Genomic DNA, 15,766 nt, shown 5'->3' on the forward strand with positions numbered 1-15,766 from the left:
ACCATTTTCGGGCTTCCCTGGTGGCGCAGTGGTTAAGAATCTGCCTGCCAATGCAGGGGACACGGGTTCGAGCCCTGGTCTGGGAAGATCCCACATGCCATGGAGCAACTAAGCCCGTGAGCCACAACTACTGAGCCTGCGCGTCTGGAGCCTGTGCTCCGCAACGGGAGAGGCCGCGACAGTGAGAAGCCCACGCACCGCGATGAAGAGTGGCCCCCGCTTGCCACAGCTGGAGAAAGCCCTCGCACAGAAACGAAGACCCAACACAGCCAAATAAATAAATAAATAAATAAATAAATAAATTTATATAAAAAAAATTTTACCATTTTCATTTTTCAGATGAGAGCCATTAGTAAACCACGTAAGATCAGGATTCATCAAGGAGGTTTCTTGTAAATAGTCGTGAGGTGTCATCATGACACCATCAAAGTCAGAGTCATGGGGAATTTTATCAGTGGAGGAGGGAAGACAGGTTGCAGGGTTGAGACTGTTACACTGAATGGGAGTGATGCGGGCGCAGCGAGTAAGAAGATTTCAAAGGGGGTAAAATGGCTTGCTGAAAGGAGTTGAGTGTGGTGTGAACTCAAGAGAGCCTCAACGGTGTGAGGTGCAAAGATGGTAGCCTTTCCTAAGAGGGCAGCAGCAGGCATAGCTCTAAGCCATGCCATATGCTCAGGCCAAGGATCTAACTGTTGGCTGTAGTAACCCAGGGATCAGTGATAGCCCCATGTTTTGGGGTAAATATCCCGAGGGCATTCCCTTCCTTCTCATATACAATAAGGAAAAGGGTAGCTGATAATTTGGGTATTCAAGGGTCAGTGGATTTATTAAACTTTCCTTCAAAGGCTAAACGATCTTGGATATCCCAAACAATGAGATCAGGTTTGCTGTTCTTTAGAAAGGCATATAGGGCAACTTCCCTGGTGGTCCAGTGGTTAAGACTCCAGGCTCCCACTGCAGGGGACCCGGGTTCAATCCCTGGTCGGGGAACTAAGATCCCATGTGCCGTGTGGCACAGTCAACAACAAAAGGGGGCATATGGGGGGCAGAATCATTAAAGAGAAGTTTGGAATCCAGTTGCAACAATAACCAGCTAGCCCAAGAAAACCCCGTAACTGACATTTGGTTTGGGGGTTTGGAGAGTTTAAAATGCCTCGAAGCCTATCGGGATCTAGGTGTAGTCTCTGTTCTGAGATTAAATGTCCTAGATATCAAACATGAATTTGGACAAACTGCAATCTTTCCTTCAAGACCTTATATACCTTAATGGCTAAGATTTTTAACAGGTGAACAACGTCTTTGTGGAAATTTTGGGAGGGCGAGCAAAGAAGCAAATCATCTACATATTACAGTAAGGTGGTGCCTCCAGAAAATTCTACATCATTTAAGTCAGCCTTTAAAATCTGTCAGAAGAGGAAGCTCAGTAAAGCCCTGACACATGACTGTCCAGGTATATTGTTGTCCTTCCCAGGTAAAGACAAAAAAATATTGACTATTTACCAACAGGAATACTAAAAAAACATACTGCCTAAGTCAACCACAGTGAAAAAGCTGCTTCCAGTAGAGATGAACACCGACAGCACGTGGGGATTACAGGTGACAGGGTGGCAAGGAATTACAATGCTGTTTATTGCCAAAGGTCCTGCACAAATCTCCCTCCTTGGCTGTTGGGTTTTTTACAGGTAAGACAGGGCTATTACAAGGACTAGTGCAAGGGACAAAGAGTCCTTGGGCCTTACAGTCTTCTATGATAGAACTTATGACCTGGAAGACTTCTTTATTTATAGGGCATTGTACGTCTTAATAGGAGAAGCACTATGAATTCTGCCTATGTCTGTTGAGGATTCTGCCCAAAGAGTTGGGGGGAGGGGTACCTGGTTAATAGTGGGGTAAGTCCAAAGCTTGGTCTTCTTAGCTTTGCAATGTAATAAAGGCAAAAAGGGGTTTAATCTTCCTAACTGTTGATTTGAACTGAAGGAATACTTCTCCCTTTTGAGGGAAAAAGTGGCGGCATGCTATTTCTCCAGGAAATCTCATCCTAATACATGTATGGGAGCCAAACTGCTGAGGAGAAATGGGTGTTTGTTTTGCAAAGGCCCCAGACAAAAAGGTATGGGCTGGGAAACAGGGACACGTTGCAGTGTGAGGGCCCCACTACTGGAACGTATGTAATACTGTGAGAAAGGAATTGTTTCGCTGTAGTTAGGCTGGGTGCTGACAGAGCAGCCCCTGTGCCAATTAATACTGTAAGGAATTTGTCTCTGATCTGGAGAAGAGTCTTCCCCAAGCTATTTAATGGACGGACAGGGAACAGTCCCTGTGTGCCCTCTGAGTCACACCCTTGGGGTGGGTTTGTCTGTTGGTTCTTGGAGGGTTGCAAGTGTTTGGATTTCAATTTATAGCAAGCCTTTTTCCAACGGCCAGATTCGCTTTGAGTCTCCATCTGCGGGAGTTGTCTTTCTTTTGGTGTCATCTTCTGGGGTACGAGCCAATTGAGTGGCCAAAGTGACAAGATCAGGGTAGACACTGTCTCCCATTCTATACAGGTTCTTTTGACTAACAAGGTAAGTCCTTGGTTAGGTCATTTACAAACATGGAATTAAAAGCCACCTGGGTGGATTGAGCATCTGTGGGAAGGCTGAAATTTTCCTTGAGAACAATCTGGAGCCTGCTCTAACAGCTATGGACACACACAGCAGGCTTTTGGGGGCATGCCTGAATCTTACTCCAGTCCACGGACTTGGGGAAGGCTCTAGGGATGGCTTCACGCAGGCTTTTGGCTGTACGGCCAGCCTGATCACATAAAAGGGCTGGTGGTTGGTTTTGTTTAAGCCTAAGAGATCGGACTTCCCTGGTGGCGCAGTGGTTGGGAATCCGCCTGCCAATGCAGGGGACACAGGTTCGAGCCCTGGTCCGGGAAGATCCCACATGCCGTGGAGCAACTAAGCCCGTGCACCACAACTACTGAGCCTCTGCTCCAGAGCCCGCGAGCCACGACTACTGAAGGCCGCGCACCTAGAGGCGTGCTCTGCAACAAGAGAAGCCACCGCAAGGGAGACCCAACACAGCCAAAAATAAATTAAAAAAAAAAAAGAATCTGCCTGCCAATGCAGGGGACTCGGGTTCGATTCCTGGTCTGGGAAGATCCCACATGCCACGGAGCAACTAAGCCCGTGCACCACAACTACTGAGCCTGCCATCCACAACTACTGAGCCTGTATGCTGCAACTACTGAAGCCCGCACTCTGTAACAAGAGAAGCCACCGCAATGAAAAGCGCGCACACCGCAACGGAGAGTAGCCCCCGCTCACAGCAATGAAGACCCAACACAGCCAAAAATTAATTAATTAAAAATAAATAAATAAATCAAAATTTAAATTGGGGGGTCAGGGGGAAAGCCTAAGAGATGGTTCAGGGTTTTCTCAACTGGTTGTTTTAGTCCAGTGCTGGGCTTGACTTATCTTAGACAAGCATGTGGACTGTTTGATAGAGATTGGAGGGACCAAGCTGGTAAATCAGGATTACAATACTGAATTCCTCACCAAATCTATGAGGATCCAAGTTACTCTGGGAAAGTCCTTATAGCCTTAAGCCTTTTTTTTTTTTTTTTAAAGATATCCTTGATGTGGACCATTTTTAAAGTCTTCACTGAATTTGCTACAATACTGCTCCTGTCTTATGCTTTTTGGTTTTTTGGCCACGAGGCAGGTAGGATCTTAGCTCCCCGACCAGGGGTAGAACTCGTGCCCCCTCTGCATGAAGGTGAAGTCTTAACCATTGGACCACCAGGGAAGTCCCTAGCCCTAAGCTTGACCTTTGCACATGGGGTACAGGAAGTTTGCTATGGTTTAGCAGGATCCTCAGAAAGTCTAATTTTGAAAGGGAAGTTTTAAAGGGCTTGGCAGGTGAGGTTTCAGTGACAGGAAAGAAAGGAAGTTCAGAGAGAGGGGAGGGATAAGGAGGCAGCAAAGAGAGAGATACAAAGGAGATGGAGCAGTAAGGGTAGGAGGGACCTCAGCTCACACCAAGAAAGAGGCCAATGACATTTTAAAAATCCACCTTTAGCTGCTTATTTGCTTCAATTTGGAAACGGTATTTGGTAAGGAGGCAATTTTATAATCCTGAACCCATTTAGAAGCCTCCAGATAACAATTAAAATAACTACCCTATGTGGATGGTTTAATCTGGTAACCATGGTCTTCTAACTTGGTTCGGAGAAAAACAAGTTTGGGGACATCAAAGGTTCCTTGTAATGGCCGCTGGAGTTCTAAGTTATCCTTAGTAAGGCTGGTCCATTTAGTCAAAAATGTCTATGAGGAAAGATCACAATAAAACACAACAGATGGGACTTCCCTGGTGGCGCAGTGGTTAAGAGTTCACCTGCCAACGCAGGGGGCACAGGATCGATCCCTGGTCTGGGAAGATCCCACATGCCGTGGAGCAACTAAGCCCGTGTGCCACAACTACTGAGCCTGCACTCTAGAGCCCGCAAGCCCCAACTACTGAGCCCACGTGCCACAACTACTGAAGCCTGCGCGCCCTAGAGCCCGTGCTCTGTAACAAGAGAAGCCACCGCACTTCAATGAAGAGTAGCCCCTGCTCACCGCAACTAGAGAAGGCCCACGCGCAGCAACGAAGACCCAATGCAGCCCAAAATTAATTAATTAATTAAATAAAAAAACACCTCAGAGGGACTCCCCTGGTGGCGCAGTGTTTAAAACTCCGCACTCCCAATGCAGGGGGCCCAGGTTCGATCCCTGGTCAGGGAACTAGATCCCACATGCATGCCACTACTAAGAGTTCGCATGCCACAACTAAGGAGCCCGCCTGCCGCAACTAAGACCCAGTGCAACCAAATAAATAAATAAATATTTAAAACAAAAACACATCAGAGTTCCCAAAGGGAGCCACCTTTAGAACATTTAGATGATTGGTATCCCATTGTTGGATTCAGAACAAAAGAGTACTCGCCAGAAGGACAATCTGTCCCTATCCAGATCCCAAATAAAGCCGGAGAGCTCAACCAAAACAAGGGAGCTTGAGATCCAAGAAGAGACTTGCCTAACCAAGCTACGGCAACTTGCGAAAGTGAAGAGCACAAAGGGCTCAAGTGTGGGTACCTTGCTCAACTCTGGGGGTTGCCGCGCCTTGGTGGGTATCGCCTTTGGATCCCACTTCTAACACCATGTAATAGCAACCTAAAAGAAAGAAGGTAAACTAAGGCAAGCTCAAGTTACCAGAAACCGAGTTTATTTGGGAATAGCAGAAGAACTGCAATTTGGGACACGTTAAACTGCAGTGAGCGACAGGTGAGCCTGAAGGTTTAGGGCAGGTTGCTTTTACAGGCAAAGAGTGCAAAAGGGGAAAATCCAGTTAGGAGCCACGCAGCAAGTTCACTGACTTGAAGATGGAGAGAGATTCTTGGCAGACACTCACTGGTTAGAGGATATGTCTCAATCTTCTGTAAAGCAGGCAATTTTGGGAAATCAGTCTCACAGTCTTCAACTTTCATCTTCCTGAGGGTGCATGCATGAGAGCTACCCGTTCATATCCTTTGATTCCATTTTAAATTAAAATCTTTTCACATTTCAGATCCAGACCCTCTTGACCTTTCCCTACCACCACCAACCACTTCACTTCCTGCCGCCACTTCCACCTGCTCAATTCAAAATTACTGTTGCTGTTGCTGGAATAGATGACAATCAACAGCTCAGTCAGGGTCAGGATCCTGCAGTTCAGCAGCATTCCCAAGAAACCCACTGTCTAGAAGTAGAGTGTGAAAGCACTCCTTCTATTCTGTTCACTATGTAGCAGTCTCAGGGACCAAAACAGCATCTGACATAATAAATACCTGGTGAACAAATAAACACTCTATTGCAAAATAGAGGCCAAAGAGGTTCACTTTCCCACAGAATGACACCACTCCAATTTAAAAGATCCCATCAATACAATGATCCTATTTTCAGTGACATGATGACAAAGCAATTAAGTTAAACCCAACAAAACATTCTCCCCGCCCCCAAAAGGAGCTAAATCAAGGAAAGAAAAACAAACAAAATAACAATAGAGTTTAAACAATAGAAAAGAAAATACTTTGAAATCAAAACAACAACACAAACCCAGAACTCAACGTTTGAAACAAAGCACACACACTATAAACAATATGGTTTTGATTCGGGTTTGAATCCCATCTCTATCATTTCCTAGCTGTGTAACCTCGGTTTCAACATCCATAAACTAGAAAGGACCTACCTGAGAGGCTGCTGTGAAGATGGAATTAAACACAGGAAGTGCCCAGTACACGATCTACTCCAGGTCTCTCTCCACTTTTATAACCACAATATGCTTACAAATTATCCTATCTATTGCTTGATATGAAACCAACAAATCGAGTTAGTTTAAACATTGCTACCCTTATCTAAGAAAAAATAATGTAGAGTGGTGACATATCACAAACAAGCTGGAGTTCAGTTACTCAAGTTCCACACCACAATTTATTTGCTTTTGTTTAACAATCACTATCTAACAAAACTTTCTTAAAATAGAAAATTATAAGGAATTACCAAATTTGCAGATTTGAGAAATATAATCATCCATTTGTTTTAAATGTTGGCATACTGAGTTTAATATTAACTTTATGAAACCACAGTCCCAAGCCTCATCAAAAGGGTCTCTTACTTCTAAAAGGCAATCAAGTTGAAATATGAAAGGAATACCAGGCAAAAGAACATTCTAAAATTTCTAAAGAATACAGCTGTTCAGTTTCCCTTCCAGGGTCAAAAACTTTGAGCTTATAATTCTAAATCTGGATTGACATGCAAATTTCCATGATTACACAAATGAAAGTTTTGCTTTTATTTATATAAGCTACCTCACAATCCGATTTATGGATTAATTTATTTTTACCCCAAACAAAAAAATTTTCCTAAGGGAAAAAAAATTTATTTTTGTAGCAAGTTATCCAATATAACTTTAAATTCTTAATTTTTAACTGAAAACATTTAGCCTACAGTTAGAGAGTAATCCTATAATTTCAAATCGGGCCACTCTCAAGAGGCAAAGAAGGTGTAAATTGGGGAACATGGTCGCCCTTCACATAACCAAAAATTTTAATACATTTATTACCTGTCTTAAGTCAGAGGTCCTCAATATCTTCCCATGAGATAACTGAATGATTAAAATGAATTTAACAGAAACACGTTGGTTACATTTAAGACTTTAGAATTTCAATACAGGCTATAATTCTTATTACATTAGGGTGGCAGTTAAATGAACCCCACAGCATAATCACTTGGTTCACATGAAAGTTGGAGGGCTGGCGATCCCACTGCGGAGTCTGATCAGTCCCAGGGTACAGGTCCCAATCCTCCAGGAGTACCAGCCCATACTTTGGCTTAGGACACATCAGAAGGGACAAACAAGCCATTCATCTGCTCTAAGAAGGAATCAGGATATCCCCACAGGACATCCCAATGTCTCTACCCACAAAACCTGGCCACTATACAAAGCCCTAATCAGGAGATTCTTTATCCAGTCTGTCACTGCATTCCTTAGTATTGGGAGTTAATTGCGTTGGATTCAATATGCCAGCAGGTAAGTGAAAAACATATCTGAAATAAACAACCAGATAACTTATGTAAATAGCTGAAATAATGGAAAATGTCCTTGTAAATCAACAAACCCTTCAATATACTTGTAATCTCTCAGCAGTTAAAAAAAAAAAAAAAGCATCCAGATTCTAAACTCAAACAAGTGGTCTTAGAATTATGTTCTAACTGATTTCAATCATGTGTAATGATTGATAATCTAATATATATGCACTTTTTCTTTTGCCATGATGACAAATCTATTTTAAATATCACATATATTACATGTTTACAGATGAACTAAGATTGGCAAATAGTTAATTATTGCTGCTAAATGTTAGGTACATATGGGGGAATCACTACTTCTACATATGTTTGAAACTTTTTATTGTCATGTTTTTGAAAAAAGAATGGATGAATGATCCATCTCTGGCCTCCCACTGAAGAGTAAGTTCCATGAAGGCAGAGATCTATCTACTTGCTCAGCGCAGCAGTCCCTGGGCCCAGCACAGGACTAGGCAAGAGACAGTGGCCAAGCAATCTGCTTCACCCATTCGGTCACCACTGCTGAGTGATGATCTGCTGGTGTGTCACCTGTATACAGCATGGTGGTGTCAGGGACCCTACGCACACCTTAGCCGCTCCTAAGCAGGTTCTGAAGACACAGGAAGTCACATCTGCTTAGAAGATCTAATAGCCATGAGACAACGGTGGACTGTTTTTTCAGAAGCTTGCTAGAGACCAAGCCCTCAGTTTTGAGGAAGAAAGTAAAAAAGTTTCCCTTCTTTAACCAAGACAGTATATTTTTACTCAAGGCACACTGGTGCTTCATCGCTATAGCTCCAATTTCCTCCTCCACTCTCTTGTCCTTAATTCGTTAGTATATGACTGAATGAGTCAAATATTTGAAGGTTTTTCTTAATCCAAGGTCTTGTCACCTTGTCAGTAAGGCTTTACCCTCTCCACCCTATTTAAAACCCAAATCCTTATTCCTTCTCTCTACTCTTGTTCTCAAAAGCACCTACCACTGTCTAACTTTTTTGTCTGTCTCCCACTGTGGAAATACTTGAGGGCAAGGTCTTTCACCTGTTTTGTTCAGGGCAATAAAATACCCCAGTGCCTAGAACTGTGCCTAGCAGAGCGAAGGCATTCGTGGATGAACAGACGCCAAGCACTGAAAGCTACTTTGGATAACTGGGTAAACAAGTAACGTTTTAAATTACAATACTTATACCCTTTGCACGTATTTAAATTGTATAGTCGATCTTTCTACCACACCACACAACTATTACACAGAAATCATCTTATCTTGTTTTTGAACAGGCTTTTTGGGATAATAATAAAATGCACAGTACATACACTAAAAAAAAAAAAAAAAGTCCCACAGACTCAGAATGGAAGCACCTTTAATAACAGCTGACAGTATACTTTTAAGAGGAAATTTAAGGCTACACAGTGAGTGGCCAAGATCAAAAGGTAAAGTTCATTAAGTGATCTTTTGTAGTTTTCTTACTACAGAAATACACTGCCTCTCCTGTTACTAAATACTCATGAAATTTAAAATGCAGTGGCAAACAGTGTAAAGCAGCCCTGCTTTCTCTGAAGAGGGCAGGGTAGAAAACCAATGGCTGTCAAACGAAAACAAACCTACGTCGTCTGTTTTGAAAATTCCGTAACAGTCAAACACAAAATTCTTCACTACCCATTAATAAGGGTTGTGCTCAAGGAAAAACCTCACAATTGCAGTTTAGGAAGGCAAGTATTCACTGAACTAGGAGAAACTGTGCAAATTAAGCTAAGGCTGGAGGAAAGCAATTTCCTGCAATAATTCCGCACCAGCACTTTCTACTTCTGAAATCATCCCAGTGGTAGAATAGTCAAACTAAGTAATATGAGCCTTTTACTTTGGATGCCTGAACACCTTTCCCTCTAAAAAACAAAAAAGCACTCCTTAGACAGCAGTCCCAGACCAATCTCCCGACACGCTCCTCAATGCTGCCTTGACTATTCAAAATGCCATCACTGGGAGCACGGGTTCTGAGCAGTAATGGTTCTTCCCTGTTTCATACTGGTTGATGGCCCTTAGGGCTTTGGGAATTTCAACCACCCTTGGCCCACAGATACTATTTATCAAAAACAAAACAAACAAAAAAAAACACAACAAACAAACAAAAAACCCCCCTGGGTTCTCCAGTGAAACTTTAGGAAGTACACAACATGAGCTTATCAGAACAGTTTTAAACCATTTTAAAACTGTGGACAATGAGCAAAAAAAGAAAAGCAACTCTGAAAATAAGTAATTCGGAGCTCTCATTATCCCACATACGCATTTACATGTGAGGTCACCTCCTCCTGATGCTAGAAGACTATCAACTACTGAAAGAAAAAAGGAAAAGATTTCAATCTGAACCCTAGCTGGTCAGAGAACTGCAGATACAGGCAATTAATATGCTCTCAATATCAAGAGGCTGGTCAAAATCCTGACAGGTTAACGGAAATATTTTAACTAAAGATTCAAGAATGAATTCAGACTGTCATGTACTGATGAACACATCCCAACTCTAAGTACTCAATTTCTAAAAAATTATGAACTATCTCGTACAGATTAAAATCTCTCAACTCAGAATATCATAGAAGGGTCTGATAATCTAAATGGTCAATTCACAAAACTACAACGTCTGTACACTTTTAGAGGACAACTACCCTAAAACATATGTATCCGTTCCAGAATTCAGTTTACTGAGACTATCAAGCCAAGTGATAAAATCAGCTACTGAAAAAAATTCAATCAATTTCTCCAATCTCTATTCTATATAGTATTTTCAAAAATAACGCAAAAGTCACAGAAGCATTTAGATGTTATTTTATAATACTGAGGCACAAATAACCGCAGACATTCTGAATTAGTAACATGGGTCAACCAGGAATAAAAAAAGACTGTAAATGTATGTGTAATAACAGGTATTTAAGACAGCACTACAGTGTTGAAATTATTTATATAATTATAATTGTTTTGAGAATAACTACTCTCATCATACCACGAGAAGAGGCCTCAAACTTCTGGTGAAAGTGTTCCTAAGTAAACTTGAAAAGGTCACAATTCCTATACCTATTTTATCTATAAAACTAATCCCCTTTGTCACTATAATTCTATAAGAAATTAAGTTTTGTAATGGTATTTTTATTGACCAAAAGTCTTATCTTCAATCCTTCCAAATCTCCGAATAGAATACTTTACCTTCAAAAGATGAAAGAAAAAAATTTCCTTGTCACAAAACAAAACAAAAAAAAGCAGCTAATAAATTGAGAAATTCATTTTCTGGGGTTTCTTTTTCCTGTCAACTCTTACCTTAACAAGTTAACCACTAATAGATAACGCTCATTTTTAAGCCATCTCCCTCTACTTTAGTCACTCATTCAACCTTTTAAACATATCCCTACTCTATCACCACCTTTCTTTCTCGGAAGGTCATTTTACATTTGCGTGTCATTTATCCCTCTAGCTATTGTTAATCACCGTCCGAAATCATTTCCAGATTCTACTATGGGAAGCATTTAGCATTCTGTGGAATCACAGAATTCTGAGCTGGAAATGATCAACCAGCATCAATGATGCTCGAAAACTAGACTTCAGTGAGGCTCAGTGCAATAATTAAAACAATTTCTTACTAAAACTTTTCATCCCTTCTACATAAACAGTAAAGCTGGGCAAAATTAAAAGTGCCTGCATTTTAATCCAAGTTATGTCACCTTGCACACACCACTTTACTTAAACCTTCCAGGGCCTCAAGTTTCCTGAGTGGTTAAACGGGAAAACAACAGTGCTTATCGCATAAGTTATTAGACTATTATGAAATAAGTCAACACAGGCAGAGATTATCGGAGTCCCTGGTGTGTAGGACAGCTATTAATCACTTAGAGATACAGTTACTTCTACAAGAAAGCAGTAACTTTTGAAAAGACAACTTTTAAGTTCAACAACTCACTCTGAGAATTTTCACAAGCCTATTTTTATACTTTACAGCGACATGCAAGTAAAACAGAGGGGGCATGTGAACCAAAGCCCTGCTGGCAGGTGAGTGCAGGAGCATCCCCGCCAGGAACCCGACACAGCCTTCTTCGGGGCCCAAAGGCTTCTTGCAGGACTCGGCTTAGATAGACCGGGGGTAACTGCGGACGGTGGGAAGTCTGATCACTAGCAGAAAGCATTCGGAAAACACAGGATCGGGGGGCAGGCGGGAGGAGGGGAGTGGCCCAGCAGTCAGGTAGAAACACACCGATGTGACTGCTGTCACCACCTCCGGACTAAGACGCGCAGGGCAACGTCCCATCCGTGACACTCACAGACTTTTCGGACGGCCGCACTTCCCCGGCCGCAGGATGACGTTAAGCAGTAAAGTAGCGCACACTCGGCGGCCACCCTGCCGGGCACTCCGGGCCCGTCCGGCTCCCGGCGCGTCCGTTACCGGCTGCGGGCGCACGTCGCCGCCCGTCCCCGACAACACCCAGGACCACACAAGGTCCTGGTGTCGCCCCGGCACACGCGGCAGCCTCACCCACCCGCCGGACGCGGGACTGGAGCCCGCTGCAGCCGCGGCTAACGGTCACTCAGCCCTGGGAAGGCTCCGATTCCGAAAACAAAAGGCCTCTGGGCGGCTCCGCGTTCGCCCGGGTCCTCGCGGCCCGACCCGTGGCCTTAACCTTCCCGGGGACGCAGCGGAGCCGGCGGGCGGGAGCCGCGCGGGAACAAAGCTCTCCTGACCTTCAGGCCGCCGCGGGAGGGGCGGAGCGCGACACCTGCTGCCGCCGCCCGGGCCCCGCCCGGCTCCCCGCGGGCCCCGGTCCCACCCGCGTCGCCCGCTCCCGCCCGCCTGCTCCCCGCCGCCGCTCCGGGCGCTCCGGGCGCTCCGGGCCCGGCCCCGCCCCTGCCGCCGCGGCCTCCCGAGATGGCGGCCCCGGGCCTTCTCCGCGGCTCCCACCACTCCGGCCCCGGCCCCGGCCCCGGCCCCCGCCCCGCCGGCCGCCACTAACGCCGTTACCCGGCCGAGCCTCGCGTCCGCACCTCACTCCTCCTGCGGCAGTGGCGGCAGCCGTCTGGGTTTCGCTCGCTCCGGGACTGCGCCGCCGTGGCCGCCAACAACGCCGCCTCCCATTGGCTGAGTCCCCTGGCCCCGCCCTCCGCGAGCAAAGCGGGCTACGATTGGGAGAGCGCGGCGCAAGTCAACTACGCTTCGGCGCCGCCGGTGACGGCCAATCGGAGGCCGCCCAGGAGGCGCCGCGCTGAGCGGGGCCGAGACCCGCGGGCCGGATGCAAATAGGGATGTGTGACGTCAGCGTGGCGCGCGCCCGCGTTCCTTCCGCCCCTTTAAGGGGCGGGGGCGCGCGGAGGTCACGTGGGGGGCGCCTGCTGCAGCCTATTCCCGTGTTCTCTTCGGGTGCATCTCTTTTCCGGCCCCACACTCATCCCGGTCTGCGCAGCCCATTCCCCATCCCAACCGCCCACCCCGACCGCTCACCCCAGCTCGGGCGCAGTCCACCCCCCGGCCTGTGCAGCCCCCCTTCCCCAGCCCCCCGTGGGACTGGGCGCTGTCTCGGGGCCCACCCACCTCCCGCGACCCCTGCCTACCTCCCCCCAATTGAGTTCCAGCCCCAGGGACGCGCGCGCTGACCCCGCCGACCTCCGCGACCCCATGGCCCGGGCTTACCCCCTCAAATCCCCGGGCTCGTGCTGCCTGCTGGCCTTGGCGCGTGGGGTCCCCTCTTCCTCCCCCACCCTATCCCGCGCACTCACGGGCTCTCCCGGGGCAGCGCCCAGGCCCGCGTCCCCAGCATCTCAGCCCGGCTCGGGCCTAGCAGACCCACCGGCCAGAAGGAAGCGCCGGGCCGCTGGGGCTGGGGTACCGACCCCGGCCTCCCCACGTTACAGTTCCTGGAAAAGCGTTAATCTGAAAACCGCTTGAGTAAGACGACAGTTCGGTGGAAACCCACATCCGCCAGGCCCGGGCCTTCTGAGAGTCTGTGTTTCTGGGCGCTATCTTCCGTTGAGGGGTCTTTGATTATTTTTGTCCGTTTCTTCAGAAACTGTCCTTTCTTTGAGCGGGGTCGCTTCTGAAACCCGTTCTAACTTTTCAGCAAGTTTGAAGGGGGCGGGGGGAGGAGTTTGAAAGCATCCAGAGGCTCCTGTTGGAGGGGCTGTTAAGGACGTAACGTCAGCTAACCAGCTGCAGGGTGGCCAGCGGGTGCCCCGGTTTAACCCACATGGCGGGGACCAGCCTCTGCCCCGCATCTGTACTGAGAGGGCGTGTGTGAGATCCCTGCTTGCCTTACTTGGATTTTCTGACTTTTCTGTAGTGACCTTGTTTTGCTTTTGCTGAGGACGGGGCAGAGCTGGGGGAGGAGGCATAAACTACGAAAGAAAGGAGCACCAGCGTTTTCAAGTTTGGAGGTCTGTCCTCCTCCTGTTTAATAAAGGCTCATATCCACGAGGCCACTGTATCTGGCCCTGCCCGGATGTTCGAGGTTGGAGCAGGTGGTGCACGGCACCAGCGCCAGGTGGCCACTGGGCCTGGCCCTTGGTGGAACGGCTGTAGTGGAGCGGCCTTTCCCCGGGTCACTTTAGTGAGTTGGTGGGAAGGTGGGCGACATTGTCCACAGCCTTTCTGTCTGCAACAGAACTGAGAATGCTGTTTTAATTTCCTGTGGTTGCCACAACAAAGGGACACAAGCCGTGGGGCTTAGAAAGTACAACAGCATTGTGTTTTCTCACCTTTCTAGAGGCTGGAAGGCAGAAATCATAGGCGTTTACAGGGCTGGGCTCCCTTCAAAGTCTCCAGGGGAGGGTCCTTCCTGCCTCTTTCAGCTTCTGGGAACTCTGGGCTGTCTTGGGCTTGTGGCTGCATCACATGGCCGCCTTCTCTGTGTCTCTGTGGGTCCTTCCACCCCCCCCGCCACACCGCGCCGGTCAAGCCACAGCAGGAGTTTAATTGCTAAAGGATTGATGAAGTGACATTTTCCAATAAGGGAGACGAAGATCATTTTATATATATTTTTTAAATTATTGGCTGCGTTGGGTCTTCATTGCTGCGCGTGGGCTTTCTCTAGTTGCGGTGAGCGGGGGCTACTCTTCTTTGCGGTGTGTGGACTTCTCATTGCGGTGGCTTCTCTTGTTGCGGAGCTCGGGCTCTAGGCACGCGGGCTTAGTTGCTCCGCAACGTGTGGGATCTTCCGGGCCCAGGGATTGAACCCGTGTCCCCTGTATTGTCAGGCGGAGTCTCAACCACTGCACCACCAGGGAAGTCCCTGTATATCATTTTGAAAAATATTATAAAATCAGAATTACATTCAGGGCTCATGGGAAAGAATCGAGAAGTATTATCAGGAATCTTTTAAAAAGCGCAAAATATTTAACATGTGACCAAACAGCTCAAAATATCCCTACTCAAGTTCAGAAATACAATTATGTATTAGGAAAACATTACTCTCATTTTAGCCCGTTATAACAGGGTTAGTTGTTAATTAGTTCTGTGCTCCAAAAATGAATATCTGAAACACTAATTACTATGCTTACAAGCTAAGCGAAGGAGTTTGTTTTGACATATGAAATCAAAAAATGGAAAGAATTACAAAGGAGGCAACTTATTAGTTACTGACACACTTCACTGCATTTGTGTCTAAAGATTCAAATATTACTTCTGCATTAGGGTCCCTGGGTAACTTTTCATTGACTTTTGAGACCCTGGGTAATTTTACATGAAACTTTTTTTTTTTTTTTTTTTAATAAATTTATTTACTTATTTATTTTTTTGGCTGCGTTGGGTCTTCGTTGCTGCACGCGGGCTTTCTCTAGTTGCAGTGAGCAGGGGCTACTCTTCCTTGCCGTGCACTGGCTCCTCACTACGGTGGCTTCTCGTTGCAGAGCACAGGCTCTAGGTGCACGGGCCTCAGTAGTTGTGGCACACAGGCTCAGTAGTTGTGGCTCGAGGGATCTAGAGCGCAGGCTCAGTAGTTGTGGCACACAGGCTTAGTTGCTCTGCGGCATGTGGGATCTTCCCAGACCAGGGCTCGAACCCGTGTGCCCTGCATTGGCAGGCAGATTCTTAACCACTGTGCCACCAGGGAAGCCCGAAACTTTTTTTTTAACAACTGTTTTTATTTAGGACTTTTTAGTCCAAGGAGTTTTC

The 15,766-nt window shown here is 46.3% G+C and overlaps 1 protein-coding gene across 7 annotated transcripts in view; it reads right to left on the reverse strand.

Annotated features, from left to right (window-relative positions):
- NAP1L4 (nucleosome assembly protein 1 like 4) overlaps nucleotides 1–13,691 on the reverse strand; it is a 75,441-nt gene extending 61,750 nt beyond the window's left edge. For 2 of the 7 annotated variants that reach the window (XM_082342020.1, XM_082342019.1), the window contains exons 1-2: nucleotides 5,437–5,527; nucleotides 5,121–5,198 (exon numbers count right to left, since the gene is read on the reverse strand). In XM_082342020.1, the coding sequence (XP_082198146.1) occupies nucleotides 5,121–5,198; nucleotides 5,437–5,512 (154 nt within the window). In that variant the 5' untranslated portion in view covers nucleotides 5,513–5,527. Of the gene's footprint in view, nucleotides 1–5,120; nucleotides 5,199–5,436; nucleotides 5,528–11,930; nucleotides 12,083–12,625; nucleotides 12,769–13,448 lie in introns of those variants that run through there. The other 5 variants (XM_082342026.1, XM_082342023.1, XM_082342025.1 and 2 more) reach the window with 4 other exon arrangements.
- Nucleotides 13,692–15,766: the final 2,075 nt, after the last annotated feature.

The sequence above is a fragment of the Balaenoptera borealis genome, assembly GCF_965194805.1.
Source record: "Balaenoptera borealis genome assembly, chromosome: 11".
Lineage (NCBI taxonomy): Eukaryota > Metazoa > Chordata > Mammalia > Artiodactyla > Balaenopteridae > Balaenoptera > Balaenoptera borealis.